Consider the following 27206-nt stretch of genomic DNA (forward strand, 5'->3'; position numbering starts at 1 on the left):
CATTCCCTCATTGGCGCTGGGTCAAAATCCTGAAACTCCCTCCCTAACAGCACTGTGGGTGTACCTTCACCACACGGACTGCAGCGGTTCAAGAAGGACCACCACCGCCTTCTCAAGGCGGCCAGGGATGGGCAATAGATGCCGCCTTGCCAGCGACGCCCACATCCCAGAAACAAACTTACGGGTGGCTGTGATTCCTTTGAACTATTAAGTGTCTTTCTCTCACATATTGAAGCAAATTGACAACGCAATGTTCGACTCTCTGAAGGGCACAGCCAGTGATCCTGCACTCTCTTTACAATCTATATTAACGATTTGGAGGAGGGGACCGAGTGTAACATATCAAAGTTTGCAGATGATACAAAGATGGGAGGGAAAGTAGTGAGTGAGGAGGACACAAAAAGCCCACAAGGGGACATAGACAGGCTAAGTAAGTGGGCAGAGATTTGGCAGATGGAATACAATACTGGAAAGTGTGAGGTTATGCACTTTGGCAGGAAAAATCATAGAGCAAGTTATTATCTTAATGGCAAGAAACTGGAAAGTACTGCAGTACAAAGGGATCTGGGGGTCCTGGTGCACGAAACTCAAAAGGTTAGTATGCAGGTGCAGCAGGTGATCAAGAAGGCCAATGGAATGTTGGCTTTTATTGCTAGGGGGATGGAATATAAAAACAGGGAGGTATTGCTGCAGTTGTACAAGGTATTGGTGAGGCCACACCTGGAATACTGCATACAGTTTTGGTGTCCATACTTAAGAAAAGACATACTTGCTCTCGAGGCAGTACAAAGAAGGTTCACTCGGTTAATCCCGGGGATGAGGGGGTTGATATATGAGGAGAGGTTGAGTAGATTGGGACTCTACTCATTGGAGTTCAGAAGAATGAGAGGCGATCTTATTGAAACATATAAGATTGTGAAGGGGTTGGATCGGGTGGATGCGGGGAGGATGTTCCCAATGATGGGTGAAACTAGAACTAGGGGGCATAATCTTAGAATAAGGGGCTGCTCTTTCAAAACTGAGATGAGGAGAAACTTCTTCACTCAGTGGGTGGTAGGTTTGTGGAATTTGCTGCCCCAGAAAGCTGTGGAAGCTACATCATTAAATAAATTTAAAACAGAAATAGACAGTTTCCTAGAAGTAAGGGGAATTAGGGGTTACGGGGAGCGGGCAGGAAATCGGACATGAGGCTAGGTTCGGATCGGTCATGGCCCTGTGGGTGGCGGAGCGGGCCCAGGGGCCGTGTAGCCTGGTCCTGCTCCTACTTCTTGTGTTCTAATTCTGTGTTAGATTTCAGGAGATGGTTCTATTCACAGGGATAAGTGGAGACCTCGGGAACAGGCTGCCAGCTAGGAGTCCTTCAAGAGTAAATTGGGCCTGTTCCTGGCTGAGGTGGAGATCACCTCTTACAGAAGGTAAGTACTGCAGGAAATACAGGGACAGAGTGATCTCCTGGACGAGTTTCGATCACCTTGATGGGTCGGAGAGGAATTTCCCAGATTTTTTCTCCCAAATTGGCCATTGGGTTTTTTATCTGGTTTTTCGCCTCTCCCGGGAGATCACATGGGTTCAGGTGGGATGGAGAGTGAAAGTAGATTTGAGGTTAGGATCAGATCAGCCATGATCTTATTGAATGGCGGAGCAGGCTAGAGGGGCCGATTGGCCTACTCCTGCTCCTATTTCTTATGTTCTTATATAAGCCCATTAAAAGAATGAAAAATGGTGGGAGGGACCTTGTATATCCTGTCGCTCTGCAGTGGTGCTACTCACTGGGCCACCAAGATGACAAATAGATCAGCACTGGTGTTACATAAGAACAGAAGAACATAAGAAATAAGAGCAGGAGTAGGCCAATTGGCCCCTCGAGCCTGCTCCGCCATTCAATAAGATCATGGCTGATCTGATCCTAACTGCCAATCCACTATCACAGAACCATCTCCTGCATCTAACAGAATTAGACACACGAAATAGGAGCAGGATCAGGCTACACGGCCCCTGGGCCCGCTCCGCCACCCACAGGGCCATGACCGATCCGAACCTAGACTCATGTCCAAATTCCTGCCCGCTCCCCGTAACCCTTAATTCCCTTTACTTCTAGGAAACTGTCTATTTCTGTTTTAAATTTATGTAATGATGTAGCTTCTACAGTTTTTTGGGGCAGCATATTCCATGGACCTACCACCCTCTGAGTGAAGTAGTTCCTCCTCATCTCAGTTTTGAAAGAGCAGCCCCTTATTCTAAGACTATGCCCCCTAGTTCTAGTTTCACCCATCATCGGGAACATCTTCCCTGCATCCACCCGATCCAACCCCTTCACAATCTTATATGTTTCAATAAGATCGCCTCTCATTCTTCTGAACTCCAATGAGTAGAGTCCCAATCTACTCAACCTCTCCTCATATGTCCATCCCCTCATCCCCGGGATTAACCGAGTGAACCTTCTTTGTACTGACTCGAGAGCAAGTATGTCCTTTCTTAAGTATGGACACCAAAACTGTACACAGTATTCCAGGTGCGGTCTCACCAATACCTTGTACAACTGAAGCAATACCTCCCTATTTTTATATTCTATCCCCCTAGCAATGAAAGCCAACATTCCATTGGCCTTCTTAATCACTTGCTGCACCTGCATACTAACCTTTTGAGTTTCGTGCACCAGGACCCCCAGATCCCTTTGTACTTCAGTACTTTCCAGTTTCTTGCCATTAAGATAATAACTTGCTCTACGATTTTTCCTGCCAAAGTGCATAACCTCACACTTTCCAGTATTGTATTCCATCTGCCAAATCTCTGCCCACTTACTTAGCCTGTCTATGTCCCCTTGAAGGTTTTTTATGTCCTCCTCACTCACTACTTTCCCCCCATCTTAGTATCATCTGCAAACTTTGATATGTTACACTCGGTCCCCTCCTCCAAATCGTTAATATAGATTGTAAAGAGTTGGGGACCCAGCACTGACCCCTGCGGAACACCACTAGTTACTGATTGCCAGCCTGAGAATGAACCATTTATCCCAACTCTCTGCCTTCTGTTAGATAGCCAATCCTCTATCCATGCCAGAATATTACCCCCAATCCCGTGATTTTTTATCTTAAGCAATAATCTTTTGTGTGGCACCTTGTCAAATGCCTTTTGGAAGTCTAAATACACTACGTCCACTGGTTCCCCTTTATCCACCCTATATGTTACTTCCTCAAAGAACTCCAGCAAATTTGTCAAACATGACTTCCCCTTCATAAAACCATGCTGACTTTGTCCTATTAAATTATGATTATCCAAATGTCCTGTTACTGTCTCCTTAATAATGGACTCCAAAATTTTACCTACCACAGATGTTAGGCTAACCGGTCTATAGTTTCCAGCCTTCTGTCTACTGCCCTTTTTAAATAAGGGTGTTACATTAGCAGGTTTCCAGTCTGCCGGGACCATTGCCGAGTCCAGGGAGTTTTGGAAAATTATTACCAATGCATCCACAATCCCTACCGTCACTTCCCTCAAGACCCTAGGATGTAAGCCATCAGGTCCAGGTGATTTATCCGCCTTGAGTCCCATTATTTTACCAAGTACCACTTCCTTAGTGATTTTGATCGTGTTTAGCTCCTCCCCCCCTTTAGCCCCCTGTTTGTCCAGTGTTGGGATATTCTTAGTGTCCTCTACTGTAAAGACTGATGTAAAATATTCATTCAGTGTTTTTGCCATCTCCATATTTCCCACCATTAATTTCCCGGTCTCATCCTCTAAGGGACCAACATTTACTTTAGCCACCCTTTTTCTTTGTCAACAATGTGCTCCCCACCTAGAAGGACAAGGGCAGCAGGCGCATGGGAACACCACCACCTCTAAGTTCCCCTCCAAGTCACACACCATCCTGACTTGGAAATATATCGGCTGTTCCCTCATTGTCGCTGGGTCAAAATCCTGAAACTCCCTCCCTAACAGCACTGTGGGAGCACCTTCACCACACGGACTGCAGAGGTTCAAGAAGGTGGCTCACCACCCCCTTCTTAAGGGCAACTAGGGATGGGCAATAAATGGTGGCCTTGTCAGCGACGCCCACGTCCCCCCAAAGAATGAAAGAAACAACAAGCCAACTTGGGTAGCAGATCTGCAAACATTTCAAAGTTCAAAGAAAGAAAGAAAAGATTTTCATTACAAAACACCTTTCACCACCTCAGGATGACCCAAAAGCCCTTTGCAGCCAATGAAATACTTTTGAAGTGAAATCACGGTTGTAAGGTAGGGAAAAGTGGCTTGCAATTTTCGCATAGCAAGATCCCATCAACAGTAAATGAAGTGAATGACCGGTTGATCTGTCTTTGGTGGTGGTGGTTGAGGGAGGAACGTTATCCAGGATAGCTTCCTTATCTTCCGCAAATGGTACCATGGGAACTTTTACATCCACATCAACAGGTCTTGGTTTAATGCCCCATCTGAAAGATGGCTCCTCTTGTGAGAACAGAAGAACATAAGAATTAGGAGCAGGAGTCGGCCATATGGCCCCTCGAGCCTGCTCCGCCATTCAATAAGATCAAGGCTGATCTTCTACCTCAACTCCACTTTCCCGCCTGATCCCCATATCCCTCGATTCCCCTAGAGTCCAAAAATCTTTCAATCTCAGCCTTGAATATACTCAAAGACTCAGCATCCACAGCCCTCTGGGGCAGAGAATTCCAAAGATTCACAACCCTCTGAGTGAAGAAATTCCTCCTCATCTCAGTCTTAAATGGCTGACACCTTATCCTGAGACTGTGCCCCCCTAGTTCTAGACTCTCCAGCCAGGGGAAACAACCTCTCAGCATCTGCCTTGTCAATCCCCCTCAGAATCTTATATGTGTCAATGAGATCACCTCTCATTCTTCTAAACTCCTGCGAATATAGGCCCAATCTACTCGATCTCTCCTCACAGGACAACCCTGTCATCCCTGGAGATTGTGCGTTCAAATCTTGGAGTGGGACTCAAACCCTCAGCCTTCTGAGTCAAAAGCAAGAGCTCTACCCAACTGAGCCAGTGTAACATTTGAAGCCGAGTCTGCAAAAATAAGCACAGAACCATGAAGAGTAAGTGTAAGATAAAGGAGCATTCTCCAAAATGGAATTAAAAAAGGATATCTAACCCTACGAAGCCTGCAGGAATAAGGAAGGGGGCGAACACTGGGAGTAGGTTTGCTAATACAGGTAAAAGGGGATATTAGAATTGTGAAGAGGACTCCAGAGATGAGACTAGCCAAAGATGTGAAAGCACAAAATTAAAACGTTCCTCCCGTGTGATAACAGTAAAAAGGATGTTGGAGAAGAAGTTAGAAGATAAAAGTGGCAGTCAGGTTGAAGATAAGAGAGTTGAAATATTAAATTAATATTTTCCTGAAGTATTCACGAGGGAGGATAATAGTAACTTACCATCCATTTCCTGTATTAGACTCTGTATCCTGTAAGATTTTGAAGTCAATGTGGCAGAGGTGTGTGACAATCTAAGGGAACGTAAGGCCAACCCAATTATAGCTTATACATACCTTAATTAGATGAGGAGGACATTTTGGAGCCTCTGCTTATTATTGAGGGATTGACAAGCCTGGGGAAATTCCTCAGGACTGAAAGGATCACAGTACTGATCCAGGCAACTAGAAGCTTATTTGCCTCAGTTCAGTAACAGGGTCAGATAATCATAAGATCCTATTCTGGGGGATCAGCCTGGAAGAGCACATAATCTAAGCTGACACTTCAGTGCAGTAATGAGGGAGCGCTACACGGCTGAAGGTGAGTTCTTTCAGATGAGATAGTGAACCGAGGCCACGTCTAACGAATCGGCCTTAGTAGTCTCACTCGTGGAACCTTTACGTCCACCCCATCGAGAGTGAAGAAAGAAAGACTTGCATTTCTACAGCGTCTTTCACGACCACCGGGCATCTCAAAGCGCTTTACAGCCAATGAAGTACTTTTTGAAGCGTAGTCACTGTTGTAATGTAGGAAACGCGGCAGCCAAGTTGCACACAGCAAGCTCCCACAAACAGCATAGAAACATAGAAGATCGGAGCAGGAGTAGGCCATTCGGCCCCTCGAGCCTGCTCCGCCATTCAATGCGATCATGGCTGATCATCCAAATTCAGTACCCTGTCCCTGCTTTCTCCCCATATCCCTTGATCCCTTTAGCCTTAAGAAATATATCTAACTCCTTCTTGAATATATTTAATGAATTAGCCTCTACTGCCTTCTGTGGTAGAGAATTCCACAGGTTCACCACTCTCTAGGTGAAGAAATTCCTCCTCATCTCTGTCCTAAATGGCTTACCCCTTATCCTTAGACTGTGACCCCTGGTTCTGGACTCCCCCGCCATCAGGAACATCCTTCCTGCATCTAGTCTGTCTAGTCCTGTTAGAATTTTATAAGTTTCAATGAGATCCCCTCTCATTCTTCTAAACTCTGATAATGACAACGTGATAATGACCAGATAACCTTTTTTAGTGATGTTGATTGAGGGATAAATATTGGCCACGACACCGGGGAGAACTCCCCTGCTCTTCTTTCAAATAGTGGCCGCGGGATCTTTTACGTCCACCTGTGAGAGCAGACGGGACCTCGGTTTAACGTCTCATCCGAAAGACGGCACCTCCGACAGGGCAGCACTCCCTCAGCACGGCACTGAAGCGTCAGCCTAGATTTTGTGCTCAAGTCTCTGCAGTGGGACTTTGAGCCCACGACCTTCTAGTCTCGGAGCCGAAGGTGCTGCCCACTGAGCCAGGGCTGACACTGTGAAGAATGATATATAAATGCAAGTTCTTTCTTTCTCTTGTTTTATAATCAGGAAAGCTGTCGGATTGTTGTCAAAACCCAACTGGTTCAATCTTGTCCTTCAGGGAAAGGGAAGAACTGCCATTCGCTGGTCTGGCTTGCTTGCGAGTTTCATAGCACACTACGAGGTTGACTCTTAACGCCCTCGGGGCAATTAAGGGCGATTGGCAATAAATACAGGTACTGCCTCGCCAGTGTTTGGTCACCTCCCAAAACTCTTAGGGGGGAAAATTCAGTTGTCTGCACCTCCCATTAGCGCCTTAAGAGGGCGCAAAGCAACTAGCGCTCGGGCGCGGCGATGTTTGCACCACTCGCGAAATTAACCAGACATTTTGCGGTGGCACTAAACACTGCCGCCACGATCTCCTGCGCCGGCAGATCGTGACGTCAGTCGAGTGCGCAACGCCCCGGTAGCGCCCAGGACCAGATATTGAGTGGCGCCCCCTGCCTTACCGCCTGCCGCTAGCAACGACAGGTTGAGGGGAGAGTTTTGCAGTCAGAAAGAGACTGGGGGAGCGCTATTTAAAGGCGACCGCTTCCTGCCTTTTTTTGTCGGTGACATTTTTGCACCACGCATTCTGAGAGAGAGAGAGAGAGACTTCTGGAGAGATTCAACGCTGTGTTTTTAAAATTCATTGATGGGATGTGGGTGTCGCTGGCTAGGCCTGCATTTAGTGCCCATCCCTAATTGTCCTTGAGAAGATGGTGGTGAGCCGCCTTCTTGAACCGCTGCAGTCCATATGGTGTAGGTACACCCACAATGCTGTTAGGAAGGGAGTTCCAGGATTTTGGCCCAGCGACAGTGAAGGAACGGCGATACAGGTCCAAGTCAGGATGGTGTGTGGCTTGGAGAGGAACTTGTAGGTGGTGATGTTCCCATGCGCCTGCTGCCCTTGCCCTTCTAAGTGGTAGAGGTTGCGGGTTTGGAAGGTGCTGTTGAAGGAGCTTTGGCGAGTTGCTGCAGTGCATCTTGTAGATGGTACACACTGCAGCCACAGTGCGCCGGTGGTGGAGGGAGTGAATGTTGAAGGTGGTGAATGGAATGCCAATCAAGCGGGCTGCTTTATCCTGAATGGTGTCGAGCTTCTTGAGTGTTGTTGGAGCTGCACTCATCCAGGCAAGTGGAGAGTATTCCATCACACTCCTGACTTGTGCCTTGTAGATGGTGGAAAGGCTTTGGGGAGTCAGGAGGTGAGACACTCGCCGCAGAATTCCCAGCCTCTGGCCTGCTCTTGTTACCACAGTATTTATATGGCTGGTCCAGTTCAGTTTCTGATCAATGGTAACCCCCAGGATGTTGATAGTGGGGGACTCAGCGATGTTGTGTGAAGGGGTTTCGGGTACTGAGCAGCACTTTGCAGGTTCATTTTGATTTGCCCTTCCTTGCTTCGCCAGCGCTCTGAGGTAGCGCCTCGCTGCTCGGCCATTGCGCCTTAAGACAGGTGTGAAGCGCCTGATTTAGCGCTCCAATCACCTCCAGGGGCGATAAAAGCTAAGTTTGTCGTCGGAGGCGATAATTAGCGCCAGATGCTAAACTTTGCGCACGGCCGATAATGGCGCCCCAAACGGGGCGATACTGAATTTTTCCCCCTTCCTTGCTTGGATATCGGATTGACAATTCCCATCCTCAGGCACTTGGAGCTCTTAAAAAAATATTTCAACCAATGCATCGCGGATTTCCTCCTTTAACCCCTTGAGGTCTCCTGGGTTGTATACCATCTGGCCCGGAAATTTGGCAGATATTTTATCCTTTGGACATCTGAAGTTTGCACCATCCCTAGTTTGCCAATATCAAATCTCCGAATTGAATTTTTTCCTCGGAAGAACTAATTTCTGCGCTTCAGCAGAAAGCAGCACAACGCCGCAGTAATCTGCAAAAATACTCCCAAGCCCGAAGGTTAATTGCGACGATCTAATTGAGAGTTCCTGGATGGAACAAACGGTAACTTAGCCCCATTGCAGCCTACTCCTTCTAATCCAGGCTGATATTAGATTCCACCCGAGCATACTAATGGGGCTACATCGTCAGTGAGTAATTTATGAGACTCGTCACCGCAAATGGAAGGAAATGTCTCTCAGGATAAACTGATTACGTTTAAAGTCTACCAGATGCTTACAGGGGCTGTCAAACGGGAATGATGGCGTGCCTTGTAAATCCAAATTGCAGTGATCCTGTGGTGTGATACCACTTTTATTGTGTATCAGTCCCACTTACTCTGGTGAATACAGAATAGCTCGTGTTATTTTTTTAATTTCATCCACACAGCATGATACAAGACACAGGGGTTTTCATTTGGAAAACAAACTTCATTGCCAGTTATGTTTGTGTGGTTTTTTTTGTACACGGCATAAATTGGTCAGGGAATTGCTAGGAGTATCCTGTGTGTTGTAATGTCGCCGTGACTAGGAATGCAAAATGAAGGCAATTCTGCTGGTTTCTAGATACGCTTCGTTTCCACCAGAGTGGAGAGATGTGATATAAGCCCCATAGTTCCCTACCTGGCAATGTGTTATTCAGCTTTCACCTGGACAGGAATCCCCCAAATCAAACGTCCGGCACTCTCTTCCTCCTCCAAGCGTTGAAATCAAGACTGATCAGGGTCAGCCGTGGCTCAGTGTGGAGCACGCTATCCTCTCGGTCAAAAGGTCCTGGATTCAGGTCCCACTTGAACTTGGGCACAAAATCTAATGCAGTACTGAGGCAGTGCAGCCGTGTCGGAGGTGTCGTCTTTTGGATGAGACGTTAAACCGAGGTCCCGTCTGCTCTCTCAGGTGGACGTAAAAGATCCCGTGACACTATTTCGAAGAAAAGCAGGGGAGTACTTTTTTTTAAGAGTAGTCAACTGTTGTAATGTAGGAAACGCGGCAGCCAATTTTGCGCACAGCAAGTTCCCACAAACAGCGTTAATCTGTTTTAGTGATTTTTGTTGAGGGATAAGTATTGGCCCAAGACGCCGAGGAGAACTCCCCTGCGCTTCTTCGAATTGTCTGATTAATGTCTGATCCGGAAGACAGGGAAAAAATATCATTAAGGACCTGTGGGATGGAGGAAGGAGGACAGTAGGAGTATGTTTGTGTGTGTGTGCTAGGCCGTTGTAGCAGAGCCTGGTCTCCAATCGTCTTGGATCCCCTTGCCATTGGACCAAGACCTTGCTCTGTCAAGCCCGTGTGGTAGCTGGTGTGCAACGACCACCCCACGTTAAAAGAATTCGCACAGGCATCTTCCACCCTTTAAAATGAAGTTCGTGACCTGGAATGTCAGGACCCTCCTGGACAACCCCAACAGCGACAGTGACTGTAGGTCCCGCATTGGACTCACCAGTCACCCGAGAACTCATTTTTAGTGTGGAAGCGAGTCATCCTCGGTTCCGAGGGACTGCCTAAGGAGGAGGAGGAAGAAAGAAATCAGGAAGCAAAGGGTAATGGTTGACGGGTGTTTTTGTGACTGGAAGGCTGTTTCCAGTGGGGTTCCACAGGGCTCAGTACTAGGCCCCTTGCTTTTTGTGGTATATATCAATGATTTAGACTTCAATGTAGAGGTCATGTGTAAGAAGTTTGCAGATGATACAAAAATTGGCCATGGGTTATAGTGAGGAATATAGCTATATACTGCAGGAAGATATTAATGGATTGGTCAGGTGGGCAGAAAAGTGGCAAATGGAATTTAATTTGGAGAAGTATGAGGCAATACATTTGGGGAGAGCTAACAAGGCAAGGGAATACACAATAAATGGTAGGATACCGAGACATGTAGAGGAACAGAGGAACCTTGGAGTGCATGTCCACAGATCCATGAAGGTAGCAGGGCAGGTAGATAAGGAGGTTAAGAAGGCATACGGGATACTTTCCTTTATTAACCGAGGCACAGAATATAAGAGCGGGGGGGGGGTTATGCTTGAAATGTATAAAACACTAGTTAGGCCTCAGCTAGAGTACTGCGTGCAGTTCTGGTCACCACATTACAGGAAAGATGTGGTTGCACTAGAGGGGGTACAGAGGAGATTAACAAGGATGTTGCCGGGACTGGAGAATTTTAGCTATGAGGAAAGATCGGAGAGGCTGGGGTTGTTTTCTTTGGAGCAGAGGAGGCTGAGGGGAGATTTAATTGAAGTGTATAAAATTATGAGGGGCCCAGATAGAGTGGATAGGAAGGACCTATTTCCCTTAGCAGAGAGGTCAATAACCAGGGGACATAGATTTAAAATAATTTAAAGACATCGGAGCAGGGGTAAGCCATTTGGCCTTTCGGAGCAGGCTTGAAGGCCTGAATGGCCTACTCCTGCTCCTGCTCCTATTTCTTATGTTCTTATGATAGAAGGATTAGAGGGGAGTTGAGGAGAACTTTTTTCACCCAGAGGGTGGTGGGGGTCTGGAACTCACTGCCTGAAAGGGTGGTCGAGGCAGAAACCCTCATCACATTTAAAAAGTACTTGGATATGCACTTGAAGTGCCGTAACCTACAGGGCTACGGACCAAGAGCTGGACAGTGGGATTAGGCTGGAGAGCTCTTTATGGGCCGGCACAGACACGATGGGCCGAATGGCCTCCTTCTGTGATGTAAATTTCTATGATTCTGTGAAAAGGGAAACATTATTTTACTAAAGCTAGATAGAATGCTTGAGAGATAGATTTTAATTTTAACCAGCAATTATCATTGCTCTCTGTATTGCTCTCACTTTGACATTTAGACCTAGAAATTACTGTTGCCGATGTTTAGGTCACCTTATCTGAGGAAGGATGTTCTTGCCATGGAGGGAGTGCAGCAAAGATTCACCAGACTGATACCTGGGATGGCAGGAATGACGTATGAGGAGAGATTGGGTTGATTGGGCTTATACTCGCTGGAGTTTAGAAGAATGAGAGGGGATCTCATTGAAACTTATAAAATTCTAACAGGACTAGACAGACTAGATGCAGGAAGGCTGTTACCGATGGCGGGGGAGTCCAGAACCAGGGGTCACAGTCTAAGGATAAGGGGTAAACCATTTAGGACAGAGATGAGGAGGAATTTCTTCACCCAGAGAGTGGTGAACCTGTGGAATTCTCTACCACAGAAGGCAGTTGAGGCCAATTCATTAAATATATTCAAGAAGGAGTTAGATATATTTCTTAAGGCTAAAGGGATCAAGGGATATGGGGAGATAGCAGGGACAGGGTACTGAATTTGGATGATCAGCCATGATCGCATTGAATGGCAGAGCGGGCTCGAGGGGCCGAGTGGCCTACTCCTGCTCCTATCTTCTATGTTTCTATGTTTCTATGTTTCTCTATTAGTGAACAAACCCTTGATGCAGTTGTATCGCATTCCTCGCTCCGCTATATTATCCGAGGTGCTGCCCCAGTTAAAATAAAAATGGTTGTGGCTAAGGTGAAAAGGGTTTTTACGACAATCCAGTGGTTTCATGGTCACCATTACCGACACTAGCTTTTTAATTCCAGGTTTATTTAATTAACAGAATTTAAATTCCCCAGCTGCCAGAGCGGCCAGGTCTCGGGATCATTATTCCAGGCCTCTGGATTACTAGTCTGGCAACATCACCACTGTGCTACTGTACCATCTTATACGCTTGCTGCCACCTTGTTCATGTGTAAGCACATTAATTTTTTTTTTTCCTTGTTTGCTTTTTTCAGGGCGATAGTGTTTTGACCGTGATCAAGGCGAAAGCTCAGTGGCCTGCCTGGCAACCTCTGAATGTGTAAGTTGGAATTCAATCAGCTGCCATTTTGGGAAAAGAAAACATTTTTTGCAACACAATATTAGCTTGACCCCACGACACTCGCGATTTACACCAAAAAAAAACACAAATCTTTTCTTGCAGATTTTTCAATGCTGTACTTTTGGAGAAATTCAATAGGAGCCTTCAGAAGTGAATTGGATAAATACTTGAAGGAGCAAAAAATTGCAGGGATATGGGGAAAAAGCAGGACTAACTGGGTTGCTCTTCGAAAGAGCCGGCGCAGATTCGATGGGCCGAATGGCCTCCTCTGTGCTGTAGCATTCTATGATTCTATGAAATGTTGGGTTCTTTTGTGTGTGAATAATGCACAGTTAGTTGTCTCCCGACAGACATTCTGTTCGATCATTTGAGGGTCGTGGTGAACATAGTTGAAGAATAATACAAGGTTTTTATTTATTCTTTTTATTCATTCACGGGATGTGGGCGTCGCTGGCAAGGCCAGCATTTATTGCCCAGCCCTGAATTGCCCTCGAGAAGGCGGAGCTTTCTTTAGCAAGGAAGAAAATAAAGAAATATTTCCGTGTGTTTGCCTCGTTTCTATTATTGTACTTTGTAATGCTCCCTGTAACAAACTTCATCAGAGAATAATTATCGCAAATTGTTAACCCTTACAGCAGTGACAGGTTAGTGGACGGGAAGCTTTAGTTATGAGGAGAGACCCGAGATACTGGGACTGTTTCCACAAGAGCAGCGAAGGCCACAAAGAGATTTAATGGAGTTTCTTTTAAAATGACAAAGCGTTGTGACAGGTTGAATAGGGAAACAGCTATTTCCTCTGGTTGAGGAAATCTGTGACGAGGGATCCTCAATCTAATATTCTCACCATGAGAGCGAGGACAGAGGTTGAGAAAACTTTCTTTACACAGAGAGTTGCTGGCTCGTGGAATGCTTTGCCAAGGGAAGTGGTCGAGGCAGAGACCTTTGCATCTTTTAAGGACAAAAATGGATAATTGTCTGCATCAGAGCAAGATGCAGAAACTATGGGAAGAGAGCGAGGGAGTGGGATTAATTCAGGATTGCTCCAGCAACGGGCCAGCACAGATATGAAGGGCCGAATGGCCTCCTCCTGTGGTTCTATAGATATTCCTCCATCCTATAGTTGACGGCTGTACATAACAGTAATATTACAGGGAATATGTTATCAGGAAAAATGTTTAGGGCATTGATGTTTGACACCAGAAAATCCTTTCCACTGCCATATTTAAAAAATACTTTCACATTTTCCTTTTGGAAGGCACAATAACTTTTATTTGTGATGAAGTTACCTGTTGGATACTGGTGCACAAACACTTTGACACATTTGAAAGAAGGAAGGAAGGAAGAAAGACTTGCATTTCTATAGCGCCTTTCACAACTCCAAAGACCTTTACAGCCAATGAAGTACTTTTGAAATGTTGATTAAGGGATAAATATTGGCCCAGGACACCAGGGATACCTTCCCTGCCCTTCTTCGAAATAGTGCTGCGGGATCTTTTACATCTACCTGAGAGAGCAGACGGTGTCTTGGTTTAATGTTTCATCCAAAAGATGGCACCTCCGACAGTGCAGCTCTCCATCAGTACTGACCCTCCGACAGTGCAGCTCTCCCTCAGTACTGACCCTCCGACAGTGCAGCTCTCCATCAGTACTGACTCTCCGACAGTGCAGCTCTCCCTCAGTACTGACCCTCCGACAGTGCAGTGCTTCCTCAGTACTGACCCTCCAACAGTGCAGCTCTCCCTCAGTACTGACCCTCCGACAGCGCAGCACTCCCTCAGTACTGATCCTCCGACAGTGCAACGCTCCCTCAGTACTCACACTGGGAGTTTCAGCCTGGATTTTTGTGCTCAAGTCTCTGGAGTGGGTCTTGAACCCACAACCTTCTGACTCAAAGGCAAGGGTGCTACCCATTTTTTTTTAATATACATTATTGAACATTAAGAACATTTACAACATCGTGATCATTTCATTGTATGATACAAATCAATTCCGCCGCTCTGCACAGCCATTCCACCACCACATTTTAACATCAAAACCTGAAGTTTAATTTGCCTCCTGTAACATATATTAATCGATTGTACTTTAAAAATTGATTGTAAAATACAATCTTAAAATTCCTTTCTGAATAAAACATCCACAGAGCCTTATAATGATCTAAAAGCTTATATTTATAATACTCTATTAGATTGATTCTCCTCCCCTTAAAAAAACAGAATATTCCTTCACTGCACAACAATCACAAATCTAGCCAAGCTGAACAGTAAATTAATTGCCGCTCCGCTAGACTCGGGCAGACTCTCCTGCAATCCCCATCTCAAAATTGAGTCCCACGGAATTCCCATTCTTGCTCTTTGGTCCCCATCCAGCAAAAAAGCTTCACACAACTGTCGAACGTAGTACTTAAAATCATTTAACTGTGGACATTATTATGTCCGTGTATAATTGAGACACGGACAGCAGGAGTTGATTTAAACAAGTCTTTACTGAATGGAGTCAATCGGGAAACTGAAACTACAGAGGCTTGCTAGCGCCTTTTATACAGGGGTGGTCACTGCCGGTACTGCAGTCTGAGACCAGTTATTCTCTTAAAGGTACATACACAACAATTCCTCCCCTTTTAGATAAACAGTACATAACATTCATTTAACAACTAAATGATAACTAATTACAATCACAATTACGGTTGCTAGATACATTGGTTGAGTTTAAGCAATTATAAGTTCAGTCTTTGAGGAGGCTTCCTGATTCTGTCTGGATAACGCCTCTTTGGGGTATCAGGTTCTTCTGGCTAGGTTGAGTCGGGATCAATGTCGTTGTTTGGTTCATCTGCTTCCAATATCACCGATTCTGCGGTAGCTGCAATTGGTACGTCGATTTCATTGCCAGGTGTATCAGATCGTGGTGTGGAGTTGAGGTTTTCCAGTGACTCTAGAATCTGGTCAGCATGGCGTCTTACAATGCTCTCTCCAACGTCCACGGTATACATGAGAGGTCCTTGCCGTGTACAAATCGTTCCTGGCTGCCATTTCTCAGTGCGGTAGTCCCGGGCCAAAACTGGTTGACCTATCTTAAAACTCCTGGTCGGCCTTTCATTCATATTCTGAAACTGCCTGTTCTCCACATCTCTTTGGACGTTTGGCTTAACCAAATCCAAGCGGCATCGTAGTCTTCGATTGAAGAACATCATGGCTGGAGTTTGGTTGGTAACCGCATGTGTCGCATTCCGGTAGGCAAACAAGAAGTTGTCCACCTTGTGTTGTAGGGGTATATCTTCATTACACATTGCCTTGATAGCCTTCTTGAATGTTTGAACAAACCTCTCGGCCAATCCATTAGTGGATGGATGATATGGGGCAGATGTGTAATGCTTAACACCATTGTTCTTTAAGAACCTCCGGAACTCTTCAGACACAAACTGTGGTCCATTGTCAGAGCAAATCTGTTCAGGCAGCCCATTCCTGGTGAATATGGTTCGTAAAACTGTGAGAGTTTTTTCTGTGGTGGTTGAGGACATTTTTATTACCTCTGGCCACTTTGAATGTGCATCCACCGCAATTAAAAACATCGAGTCCATGAAGGGACCAGCAAAATCAATGTGCACCCTTTGCCATGGAGATGAAGGCCACTCCCATGGATGTAGAGGAGCTTGTGGTGGGGCGTTTTGGACCTTCTGGCATCCTGCACAGCTCTTGGTCATCTCTTCGATTTCTCTATCGATTCCCGGCCACCACACAAACGCTCTGGCTAAGTTCTTCATTTTTACCCCACCCAGATGACCCTCATGAAGCTCATTGAGCACTCTATCCATCAACTTAGGTGGAATTACTACTCTGGATCCACACATCAAGGTTCCTCTGCACACTGACAGCTGTTCTCTTCTCGGCGAGAATGCTGGCAGCAGTGGTTCGCCATGTGCTGGCCATCCCTTCACCGTTAAATCATAGACCCGGGATAGTGTCGGGCCATTTCGTGTTTCCTTTTCTATGTTTGCATTCGTCACAGGGAGACATTCGACTATGGTCGAGTGGAATAACTCCATTGGAGCCACTGCAAGGTCTTCTTCCACCATCGGCAACGGTAGGCGCGACAATCCACCAGCATTCCCATGCTGTTTAGTTCCTTTGTACTCGATGTCATATTGGTGTGCCCCTAGGAAAAGGGACCACCTCTGCAGCCGTTGTGCTGTCATTATCGGTACGCCCTTCTGAGGGTTGAAAATGGAGACAAGAGGTTGATGATCGGTTAGTAGAGTAAATTTTTGATCGTGCAGGTAGTGATTGAACTTCTTCACCCCCCACACTAGGCTGAGGGCCTCTCTGTCAATCTGGGCGTAGTTACGCTCGGCAGAAGTTAACGAGCGTGACGCAAAAGCTATCGGCCTCTCTAAACCATCAAGGAATTTATGTGACAGTACCGCCCCAATGCCGTAGGGAGACGCATCACACGCCAGTCTGATCGGCAGTGCTGGGTTGTAGTGAGCCAATACTTCTCTTGAAGTGATTCAGTCCTTACTCTTCTGAAAGGCCCGCTTACAGTCATTGCTCCATTTCCATGCTACTCCCGTTCGTAGTAGGGCGTTCAGTGGGTGCAGAATTGTGGACAAATTCGGCAAAAACTTATGGTAGTAATTCACCAACCCGAGGAATGACCTCAGTTGCGACACATTTTCAGGCGCTGGAGCCTTAACTACCGCTTCAATTTTGTCAGGGGACTTATGTAACCCCTCCTCATCAATCACGTGACCACAATACGATATCTGTTTCTTAAAAAACTCGCACTTGGGGCGGTTGGCTCGTAGCCCATGTTCCCGTAGTCTAGTGAGCACCTGTTCTAGGTTGTTAAGGTGTTCACTGTCATCTTCACCTGTCACAAGGATGTCGTCCAAGTAACACTGAGTCCCCGGAATCCCTTGCAGGACTTGTTCCATCGCTCTTTGCCATATCGCTGGAGCCGATGCTACTCCGAATACCAATCGATGATGCTGGTAAAGACCTTTGTGAGTGTTTATCGTGAGATACTTCCTAGAGGATTCGTCAACCTCCATCTGCAATTATGCTTGTGCCAGGTCAATTTTTGTAAAACGCTTCCCTCCAGATAGTAAGGCGAAGATGTCTTCTATCCTTGGAAGAGGATATTGTACTGTGTGAAGGACTGGGTTCACCGTCACCTTGAAGTCCCCACAGATGCGAACCTTCCTTGGCTCCTCAGACTTATTGCTTAACGTTTTCTTCATGACAGGAACGATGGATGTCGCCCACTCGCTCCAGTCGACCTTAGACAACACGCCTGCCTTCTCCAGATTCTCCAGCTCTGCCTCGACGGCTGGGCGAATTGCGTATGGTACTGGTCTTGCTTTGAAAAACTTGGGAATTGCTTTCTCTTCTATTTTTATCGAGGCGGTTATGCCTTTAAGAGTGCCCAGTTCTTGTTGAAATACCTCTTTGGCGTTAGCTAAGATTGTTGACAATCGTCCAGGAGTGACGTCTTCATCTTTTTTACCATCCACCGTCATTGCATGAATGGAGTGCCAATCTAAGCTTATCTTCCTGATCCATTCACGTCCCAATAACGGTGGTCCACCATTTTGCAGCATGTAGAGATACAATTTCCGTATTTTCTTGCCGTTGTATTCGACAGGCACCCTTATTTTTCCTCTGGGGTATACTTTTTGCCCCGTATACGTCGTCAAGACGATGGATGTCTCTCTCAAGGGTATGTGTGAGAATAGCCGCTCGTAGTCTCGTCGATTCATGACGGTTAGCGCTGATCCTGTATCCAATTCCATTTTAACTTGGGACCCTGCTATCGTGAGGGTGACCCAAATGGTTCGGTGATCCTCTTTTGCGATTACATTGTGAAGTTTGAGACAGCTTAGTCTCTTGTTCCCGGATTCACTATCGCTCATCTGGCCTTCGGAACTACTGTCCGTCATCTTTTGTACTTTCTTGTACGGTTCCTTAGTAGCCTTTTTGTTGTCGCTGGTCTTCTTCCCAGACCTGCAAACTCGTGCAATGTGTCCCATCTTTCCGCATTGCCTGCATATTTTGTCCTTGGACCAGCAGTCCTTCTGGTCATGGTTAGTTCTGCCGCAGCGATAACATTTTGCAAATCCCCGTGTCATTTCGTGGGTGCCGTATTCCTGTGGCTTTTGTTGTATTTCCGCAGCTCCCCTGGCTGCTGCTTTGTACGATACTGCCACGCTGAAAGCCTTATCTAGCGTCAGCTCTTTCTCTGAGAGCAACTTCTTCTGTGTTCCTTCACTCAGGAGTCCGCAGACAAATTTGTCCCGTAGGGTATCTCCCACTCCTGCTCCGAACTGGCAGTGCTTTGATAGCTTGCGTAGTTCCGTAAGGTACTCAGCATTGCTCTCATCTTTATGCTGAGTTCTCCTGTGGCATTTAAATCTTTCTGCTATCAGCAGCGGTGCAGGGTTTAGGTGTTCCTGTAGGACAGCAACAATTTCGTTAAAACTCTTCGCCTTCGGTTTGGCTGGAGTAACCAGGTCCCGCAATAGGCCGTACGTTCTAGCGCCCATTAAGTTTAGCAATACCGATGCCTTTTTTTCATCGGCTATTTCGTTTGCCTCGCAATATACCTCTACTCTTTCCACATACGTGGTCCAGTCCTCTATTGTATTATCAAAGGCAGTGATACAGCCAGTCTTCGGCATCTTGAAAATCTAAAATGGCACCTCCCACGCTTTGCCTTCTTCCCCGATTTAACAAAATGGCGCCTCCCGCGCTTTGCCTTCTTCCCCGCTGATTAAGATGGCGCCTCCCGCGCTTTGCCTTCTTCCCCGCTGTTGCTAGCGCTGCTTTCCGCGGTTTCCGTTGCAACCTGCAGCTCCTCGCGGTTTACTGCGCGTTTAATATTTCTTTTTTTATTATTTTCCCGTCGTGGAACAACCCTGTGGGACTTTTGCCTCCCTCTTCTCGGGTCTGTACGCAGCCCGGCTTCGTAGCACCGGCCGCGCCCTGTGTGCTCCACCCTCTCTCCTCTTCCCAACAACGCTGCTCGGCCCCGTTGCAAGCCACCCACTCGAGTTCGCGGCAGCCGCAGCCCAGGAAGGATCAGTGTACTACCTGCCACCAGCCCGATTAGCTGAAGCACCGTCGACAGGAACCAGGCCCCGCTTTCGACAGCTTCTCCAGCAATCTTCAACTCCGCTAACACAGGGGCGGATGCCCATGGTCGACGCCCGTTTCTACTGCTTCTTTCTTCCTTCTGGCCTCGACCTCTGCTCACTTCGCTTCAGGAATGGATCCCAGGAGGTGGTGCAGACTGTAGGTAAGTTCGTATCTGCTCGTCGCCAGTATTATGTCCGTGTATAATTGAGACACGGACAGCAGGAGTTGAACAAAACAAGTCTTTACTGAATGGAGTCAATCGGGAAACTGAAACTACAGAGGCTTGCTAGCGCCTTTTATACAGGGGTGGTCACTGCCGGTACTGCAGTCTGAGACCAGTTATCCTCTTAAAGGTACATACACAACAGACATAACACCAGTAAATGGGACAGAGTCTCCTCCTGTGTCCCACACACTGGGCAAGTTGTCGCCTCCACTCGCCTAATCTTGCACAAGACCGTCATGGTAAAAATCCGGTTATGAGCCAATTTGAAATCCAGTTCAATCCACTCTGGACATTTAAAATTCGCCCACACTCCCTTCCAAATCCTGTTGAAGTCCAGCTGTGGGTATATATTCTGCCGAAACTCCTGACCAGCAGGTGTCTTGAATCTCCATTCTCTAAATACCTGATAGAAATCTCGAGTATTACAGTTGTCAAATCGGACCAACTCTCCCCCTTTCTCCAGTACAAAGCTTGGAAAAGCGGGACGCATTTTACTTCCTTTGGAGATTTCCGCATTTATTTCTTCCATCCAATCCTGTGGCATTGCCCTCACAATCTTCTCATACATAATTCCTATTGCTTTTTCCTCTACCTACTGATCCTCCTCCCACACGATGTCCCTCACTATCGCTTCCGGCAACCAACCTGGAATCACCTCGTATAATACATCTTTCACAGATACAATCCCAGCTTTTATAAAAGCTTGATTTAATAAAACCTCTCCTTCGATGTTGACCCACCTGTTCAAAAATAAGGGCTGTTCTAAAAATTCCTCAGCCCCCTTGGGCATAAACTGCACACTTTTTAAAAATTGGGCCCAAGTCTCTACAACCCCCTTATAAAACCTAGGGAGAAGTTTAATCGATTTCAAAAACATATTATTGTATTCCATATACAATATCCCCTGCCCTCCTATCCCACTTCGTTTTAAAAAATGCTCAAAACAACTCTTCCAAAAACTTGTATTTGACTTCTGAAGAAATCTCTTCACCCATTTGATTCTAAAGGATTTTTTCTTCAAATCAATATCTGGGAAATTGAGTCCTCCCTGATTTCTCCGTCCAATGATGGTATTGTAAGCCACCAAGGCTGGTTTCCCTTCCCATAAAAACCTCACACAAGCCTCTCGGATGGACTTTTCCGCCCACTCAGGAATATCCTCCACCGTCAATAAGTACCATAGCTTAGATAGCAGGAGAGCAGACACCACTGTCACTCTTCCTTGCACTTTCAACCACCTTCTTTCCCATCTTCCTAAAATCTTTTTAATTTTCATAACCTTCGGTTCCCAATTTAATCGATCCACTTCATCCCTGTCTTTCTTGCACCCCATATGCACCCCCAGAACTTCCAAAACCTCCACCACCTTAAAGGGACATTCGCCCAACCATTCCCCCCTACCCCTCCCTGCAACCAGGCATTGGGACTTACTATAATTCACTCTGGCTTCTGAAGCTCTACAATATTCCTCCACTACATCCATAGCTTTCCTCACTGACTCCCCATTTCTCAATGTTAAGGTTGTGTCATCTGCATATTGGTGTATCACCGACACCAGCCCAGAACTGGGAACCGCAATCCCAACTACACCTTGTTTCTTTCGCATCATGTAACCTAATGGTTCTGCTACCAATGTGTACAACAATGGGGACAGGGGACAACCCTGTCTCACTGATCTCTATATCGGAAAATACTTGGATAAAAAACCATTACATTTAACACAGCTAAATATGTTTAACCTCCCTCCCACTCTCTTCCATGAGCTCTATCGCATCTCGGATTGAGACCACAGAGTCTGCGATGTCCCGGCCTGTGACTCCATAGGACTGAGAAAACTATCTGCGGCAACACCTCCTTCAAACGATTTGCCATAACCCTCGCCAAGATCTTATCATCCACATTTAATAATGTGATGGGCCTCCAATTCTTTAGATCCCGTCTATCCCCTTTATTTTTATATAAGCTAAGCTTATGATACCTCTCCTCATAGATGGGGCCAAGCTTCCCTCAATTTTAATTTCCTTAAAAACTTCTAAGAGCAATGGACTTAAATCTCGAAAAATTCTTTATAAAATTCTGCACTTAGTCTATCGGACCCTGGGCTTTTCCCCCCCTTCATTCCACTTATTGCTACTTTTATTCCTGCTAATCCTACTTCTTTGTCACACATGCTTCTCTCATCCTCCTTTAAACCCTCTTCAATAAAAGCAGTAACCTTCTCCATCGCCAAATTGGAAATGTCTCCTTTTGTATATAACTCTTGATAAAAGCTGCTAGCCGCCTCTAAAATCTCTCCACTTTCATGAATGATCTTTCCCCAACCTTCAACTCTTCAATTAATGATAATCTCTGTCGCAGCTTCTCTTGCTCTAGAAAATATCTAGTGCATCTTTCACCCTCCAATGCATCTCTAGCCTTTGCACGGAGAATGGCCCCCTTTCAGCTTGCAATAATTCCCACTCTTCCTTTAGCACCTGGAACTGAGTCTCTGCTCCCTTATCCCCTCCGTCAACTGCTTTACAGACATCCGTAAACCTTTTGTTTATATTCTCTTCTCGACGCCGGTTTGCTGCCGCTCTCTTTTTCCCATAACGTACCGAAAAAACATTTACCTCATATTTGAAATTGTCCCACCAAACTCTTCTTTCTTTCAAGAACAAAGGTTCCTTCCGAGCATTCTTTATTATATTTAAAATCCCTTCTTTATAAGCAATTTCTTTCAGGTATTGATTGTTTAAAATCCACACCCCTGAACCGATCTTAACTCTGCTGTTCCTAATTCTAAGAACCAAAGCCGAGTGATCACTAAAAAATACTTTTTTATAATAAATCTCCATCACCTCAGAACTTAACCCTTCCCACATTAACACAAAATCTATTCGGCTCCGTTTTAAAACATCACCCACCCAACCTGATCTGGAGAACTCCCTTTTTATGGGGTTCCGATCCCTCCATAAGTCTCTCAAATTTAAATTTGCCATCATTTTTATAATCATCCCTCTGGAGTTATCATCCTTAAAGGTCACCTGGGCTGAAATGTCCATCCGAGATAAAAATACATTAAAATCCCCCACTATACAAGGATTTTCCACCTCTGCCACTTCAGTGAATAACCCCCGAAAAAACTCGCGACGCCTGCAATGGTCGTTCGGTGCATAGATATTTAAAAAATCGCAATTAAATCCCTCCATTTTTACCCTTAGCCATAAAAATCGCCCCTCAGCATTCTTGTCCATCAAGGCAACGTTCTCTTTTATGGACGGACTCACCAAAACAGCCACCCCTCTACGGTTATTGTTTGCACAACTTGCAAGTCCGTGCCTTTAAAACCCTGCAACAACTGCTGCAATTTCTTCTCACCCCTCAGTCCGTTCACATTAACCGAGGCCAATGTAATCATGGCTCCGAAGAAGGGAAGTATGCCTGATAATCTCCCCATCATTTAATCTCTGGCCCTTCCCTCCTCTCATGCTCCTTCCCAACTTTTCAATCAGCTGTTGCTTTTTCCTGCAGCCTCTGACTCTTTTTCACCTCCTGTTTGAACCTTCCCTGCTGTTCCAGCCTCTTCCTTGCATTAAGTTTGGGCCAAGGAGCTGCCCTTTCTCCCTCCTTCTGCCCCCCCACTAACCTTTCCCTTTCCACATGATGCCACCCCACCCTCCACTTCCATGTCTCTGTCCCCCTCTAATTCCTCACTCTCAAGCTCTTCTGTCACCCTCTGTGCCTGCTCCCCGTCAGATACATAATCCTGCTCCCCGTCAGATACATCATGGGCTAGAAATTCAGTAGGCGTTGCGCCCAGTTTTCGTCCAAAGAGGGCTTTTGCGCCACTTGATGAGGTTGCGCCGATATTCAGCGCTGCGGTAATGGCGGCGTTAGCCAGTAGCGCTGCGCCGCCGCCGATGACGTCATCGGCGTGCGCAGTGCCCCGCTATCGCCCCGATACCAGCCCGACCACCATATTGAGTAGCGGCCGCCTCTTCCGTAGCGGCCGCAAACAACGTTCAGAGACCGGGGCCGTACTGCAGCCTTAGTGGGGCGAGTTAAGGTGGAGGTGCGGCCGGCCGCTTTTTCGGCGGCCGCCTGCCCGCACCTCCTTCCCCGGCCTCCTCCACCCCCCCCCCCCGCGGCATTGCCGGCTGTTTTCCGGGAGCCCGGCACTTCTCCGTGGTGCCGGGCTCATTTGCCAGCACTAGCGAGCGGCGATCTCGCTGTTGCAGGCACCTCCCCCTTAAGAGAGGGAGGAAGGCCTGCAGTACCGCAGCCTGCCGCTCCGCAGCGGGTGGCGCTGCGGCAACTAGCGCGCCGAAATTCAGTTTCAGCGCCCCAAGCGGGGGCGGACACACCCTTGAACAGCGGCCGTCTTCGACTTGGGGCGCTGAAACTGAATATCCGACGGGCGCGAGTGGCTCCGCGCCCAGCGGTAACCTCTGGGCGCAAGCGAGCTGGCGGGGCCTAACTGAATTTCTGGCCCCATCTCCCATAGAGAGTCTTCCTGCTATCGCGGTTTCTCCCAACAGTGCTGCTCCCTTCGACCTCATCTCCACCTCTGACCCTTGCTCCCTGATCCTTCTCTCTCCGGGACAATGGCGCACCTATATTGCTCCCTTCTGGTGTCTTTGTCTCGCCGCTCCCGTCCTGCTGCCCCTTTAAGGCTCCTGCCTCTTGCACCCTCTCCTTGTCTTGCCCCCTCCTGCCCACCGAGATGTCCGACTCCCAGTCTTTCTTTGGAGTACAGGAAACCCTTTGGTATCCGGCACCGACGAGACCGGGATGGTGCCGGTTGATTAAAAATTCCGGATGACAGAGAGGGTTATCTACCGAGGCTATTTTTAACAAACAAAAATTTAAAAAATCAATAAATGTGCAGTGTACAGTAATTGGGTACTCACCTTCAGAATGATGTGTTAAATAGATGGTGGAAGATGCTTGATTAAGTACAGTACTGCCAGTTGAGGGTAATCCAGAACTCTTTAATTACTTAACAGTAAAACAAAACTTATACAATAAATGACTGTATACAGCGCGGGAGAGTCAGGCTCCTGTTGTTGAGGTGTTCGGACTTCCGACAGCGCCAAAAAGCCGAGTAGTGGCAGTTTGGAGAACTACCCCCACTGACTAACTCGGCCACTGCGGGAGACTCGGACACGGCAACATTTCCGGTTATTGAGGTGTTGTTTTCGGAGTATGAATTTTGCCAGTTAATAGAGAATTCTGGATATTTAGGTGCCGTTTAAACGAGAGTTTCCTGTACTTACATTTACCACGCACCCCGCTCCCGCCTCCTCTTCCCCCGCAGACATCAGATTCTTTAGGGAGAGCTGAACCATATTAAGGCTCGAGTCTGCACTCGACCCTTGCTGCCCGCTGCTGTCTTTGTTCTTTTCCACTGTACTTGGTGTGTTTTCCACCATCCTGTTCTCTGCTCCGCAATTTTCCGCCTCTTCCTGTGCTCTTTTCTCCTTCAATTTACCAGCGGTGTCCTCCGACTGCTCCGCTCCTCCGGCCATTCCACTCACACCTCCTGCTCCTTCTCCCATCTCCTCGTCACTCATAGAGCTTCCTTCTGCCTCACACTCACAGCGGGTGGGGCCTTTGTGACACACCCCACAGCTCTCCGTCTTGCAGCTCCGAGCGATGTGTCCAGACTCGCCGCAATTATACAGTACAAGCCTGGACAGTTTCTTATTAGATGTTCGTGTCCAAGACAATAATAACAAACCTTCACTTGGTTATCATGCAGTACTCAGAAGTACTGCACTCCTTCCATTTCTCGAATTTCATGCTGTACGGTAATTACCTCACCCCCTCTGGGAACCGCACCTTTATGTAACGGGTTCCATCTGCTACCCGTGTTCCTGGACAGTACCTCCTCTTTATTGCCGAGCAAATTTTAATGTCCCACGACTCCAACTTTTTGATTAGCACATCGTCCTCAATATAAACCGGCAGGTTTAAGAATGAGACCACCACCTCTTCCGAATATAACAGAGATACCTCCAAGAACTTATCGCCAACTTTCAAACTGAGTAAAAGTCTTTCCACCTCCTCTCGGCCACTGACTGTCACCTCGAACCCAACATTCAGCTTTGGTCGGCAGGCAAAGCAGCTTCCCTCACCACAGTCCTCATGTACCACTTGGATAATATCCCAAGCTCGTATCTCCTTATCTTCGCACTGAACCACCACCGTGTTTTCTTTTCCAAACTTCCTGGGGTCCCGGCCCAAATCTTTGGGCCTTTTCCTTTCCCTTCCAACCACAGTTTCTCTCCTAATTAAATTCATCTTCTGAACACTGTCCTCTGAGGGGCCCTAAGACCTGAAAACAAAAACCCAAAAACCCACCACCAACTTTTTACAAACTCACTCCAACTCCCTGCTGCAATCAGGCAACCAGTAACACCTGCTCACTCCTAGCCCCTCCCACCTAGAGAGTGTTACCCACTGAGCCACAGCAACACTGGCAATGTGCTTTCCTGCTAAAAAAACAGGGGAAAGGAGGTCCATGTTCTCTTAAATTGCGATGCGTACCTAAAATTGCCACTTTGCCTACTTCACTGGTGACCACGGCTTTTCTATTATCTTTATTAATTGCTTTCAGATGCTTGTTGAGGCCAGAAACGTATTGGCCCAGAAATTCAGGTCGGGGGCTTCCCGCGGGTACCTTGTGCGCCGGCCGTTGAGCTGTGGGCCCCCGTGGAATTGCGATCCTGGGCCTCCTCCAACTGCCGGCGCGCAGTGCTTGCGTATCCCAGGGGCGCAGTTAGTTCGATGCATCCCCTGGGATCACGTGGGCCATGGAGAGCCAATCGGAGCAGGGAAATGCCCATTCATAAGTTTGACAGGGAGAGCTGTCAAAACTTAGAAATACTACGGGCCCCAAAACATCACTAAATCTTCAAATAAATTTTTTAAAAATCACATTTTTTAAATAAACTATAAATTACATGAAATAACTATTTTAAACAATAATTTAAATTTTTGAAAAAAATAATTTTATTTTCTAATGGGGCTAAAAATAAACTTACCTTTCTTTAAAGTATTTAAAAATAATAAACCTGTGGAAAAAATGTTTTAATTTTAATTAATTCACCACTTACCTTGTAAAAAGCAGGCCTCATACGACAGTCCTGCCATCCCAGGAATCAGTCTGGTGAACTTTCGCTGCACTCCCTCTATGGCAAGTATATCCTTTCTTAGGTAAGCAGACCAAAATTAGACAGGCAAATGGGTGCGCAAGGGCCTCAACAGATTTTCCTCCGCTGGTCGCCCATTTTACAGACGGGCAACAGTCAGTTGAAAAGTTCCCCTCTCCCCCGAGGATCCTCTAAAGCACCGTGAGCAATGCAC

The 27206-nt window shown here is 46.7% G+C and overlaps 1 protein-coding gene across 1 annotated transcript in view; it reads left to right on the top strand.

Moving 5' to 3' along the window:
• Positions 1-27206, top strand: part of LOC147107169 (spondin-1-like) — a 567692-nt gene that overhangs the window by 422085 nt on the left and 118401 nt on the right. The window contains exon 8 of the mRNA XM_086008329.1: positions 12418-12482. Coding sequence (XP_085864455.1) covers positions 12418-12482 — 65 coding nt within the window. The remainder of the gene's footprint in view (positions 1-12417; positions 12483-27206) is intronic.

This window comes from Somniosus microcephalus, chromosome 15 (assembly GCF_052327205.1).
Source record: "Somniosus microcephalus isolate GS21.2 chromosome 15, FLI_Smic_1.0, whole genome shotgun sequence".
In the NCBI taxonomy this organism is placed as follows: domain Eukaryota; kingdom Metazoa; phylum Chordata; class Chondrichthyes; order Squaliformes; family Somniosidae; genus Somniosus; species Somniosus microcephalus.